Source organism: Buceros rhinoceros, unplaced genomic scaffold (genome assembly GCF_000710305.1).
Source record: "Buceros rhinoceros silvestris isolate BGI_N320 unplaced genomic scaffold, ASM71030v1 scaffold14120, whole genome shotgun sequence".
In the NCBI taxonomy this organism is placed as follows: domain Eukaryota; kingdom Metazoa; phylum Chordata; class Aves; order Bucerotiformes; family Bucerotidae; genus Buceros; species Buceros rhinoceros.
The window spans coordinates 36,349-38,204 of NW_010391488.1; the positions used below are offsets into that span (position 1 = coordinate 36,349).

At 36.6% G+C, this 1,856-nt stretch overlaps 1 protein-coding gene across 1 annotated transcript in view; it reads right to left on the reverse strand.

Annotated features, from left to right (window-relative positions):
• Positions 1 to 1,856, reverse strand: part of SFI1 (Sfi1 homolog, spindle assembly associated (yeast)) — a 26,828-nt gene that overhangs the window by 20,624 nt on the left and 4,348 nt on the right. Inside the window, exons 4-5 of the mRNA XM_010141965.1 lie at positions 362 to 469; positions 1 to 60 (exon numbers count right to left, since the gene is read on the reverse strand). Of these exons, the coding sequence (XP_010140267.1) occupies positions 1 to 60; positions 362 to 469 (168 nt within the window). The remainder of the gene's footprint in view (positions 61 to 361; positions 470 to 1,856) is intronic.

The window sequence follows — 1,856 nt, forward strand, 5'->3', positions numbered from 1 at the left end:
CCCTGTTGCTGGCATACATAGGTTCTCCAAGCCCTGAATACCAAGTCATAGAGTAAATGCCTGAAAAATAAAAAAGGGCCCTTCAGTGAAATAACTGTCAATACCTAGAAACAGGATTCCTTCAAGTTCAGTTGCACTCTAAAGATATGTTGGATAGGAAATTTTTACTTCATCCTAAGACAACAGCAAAAAAAGAAAAGGGAGGGAAGAAAAATATGAAAATAGGCAATGAAGACATTGCTCTTGTCCTAGAGGTACTGTTGATGTAACTTGCTTACTGGTATTAATAATTCCTTCAGAACCTAAGGAAAATGTCTCATACGGCTCTATACACACAGAAACAGGAAATAATTTCACAAACCTGTAATGGCTGGCTGCTCTGAGGCTGAGCTTCCTTTCTCTGCCAACAGTCCACCTCTCCTTCCACTCTCCAAACGTTTTTTGAAGAATTTTCTGGTCATAAAAGCATCTAAACAGTTGGAAGATTTGTACATGGGAAACTTCAGGTTTCCAGGTTGACCACAAATCAGTTTTAATGAAGATTATACTACCTCTTTTCCAGTCTTGTCTGATTAGCCTAAGAGCAACTAATTGTATTTAAAAACCCACTTCCCTACTATGACACTTTGTTCCTGTCGTACTTCACAGAGTCTTGGAATAATCAGCTTACTGACTGTAAATACTTCACAAAGTCAAGAAAGGGAAGACTGATGTTGTTAACTGACTTGCCAAATATCATAATGCCAGTTGACTTCAGACCTATGAATAACTTGCGTCTTTTATCCTCAGTTTTTATACTCAAAGAACCAGCACATTGATAATAACACATGTATTTTCCTTGTTAATTTTGCTCTTTGTTACTTTAATACAAAATGTTTCACGTATAGAAAAAAACACAAAAGCTACATCAGATTTATAATGCTTTGGTATTTCCCTTGCATTCTCAGAAACAGCATGGTCAACCCAAATTTAAAATCTTCCCAAAGAACACTTAAATAGGCTTAAGAACTCCTTCAGCTAGTTGTGCATCATTGATGCTAAAGATTAAGCTTATTTGCTTATGTACCTCCTCCCTCCAGTGAATACTAAGCCACGCACAAAAGTATTCAGAAGTCACAGGACCTTCAAATTCTTTAACTTCAGTAGAACTATCTCTGCTTTTATACCCAGATTTAATTAACACATACCTGACCACATAAGAAGTGATGCTACATTTCACCTGAACTGTGAACCAGTAAAAATTCAAATATAGGAGGGTCTGCATGAGGGAATTAGGATTGTGATCACCTAACTAAAAAAAAAGGTCATAATCTACTATTTCAAGCAATTTTTTTAAATTTCAAAATATTCTCTCAAACATTTTCCCATGTGATCAAGATGACCTGAGCAGCAGCCTACAAACCATGAAGTCTCATCAACTGCACTATGAATACTTTCAAAAATTTCTCATATCTGTGTTTGTGATGGAGAAGGAAAACAGAAGGACCCACAAAAATATATAAGCTAACAAAAAATACACAGGTCCAGATGCACAATCTTTGATGACAACTGTTCCTCTAGCTTAATGATTTCGGTCACTTCTATAGTAACAACAGGATTAGACCCAGAATATCTGGAGGTCCCTCAGTGAAACACACATGAAGCCTCTCACGAGTTGCAATTTACAGCTACCTACCCCAAGCCAAGCTGCTAAGTCATTCCAAGCACTCAAGCAGAAGAGAAAAAAAAAAGAATAAAAGAAATGAGCTACACATTATTCTTTCAGACTTTACACAACATTGCAAATAAAAGCTACGGAGAACTGGGGAATCTTAAATCTAAAAAGGCAATTAATTATTGCTTACGTTCCCTGCTGA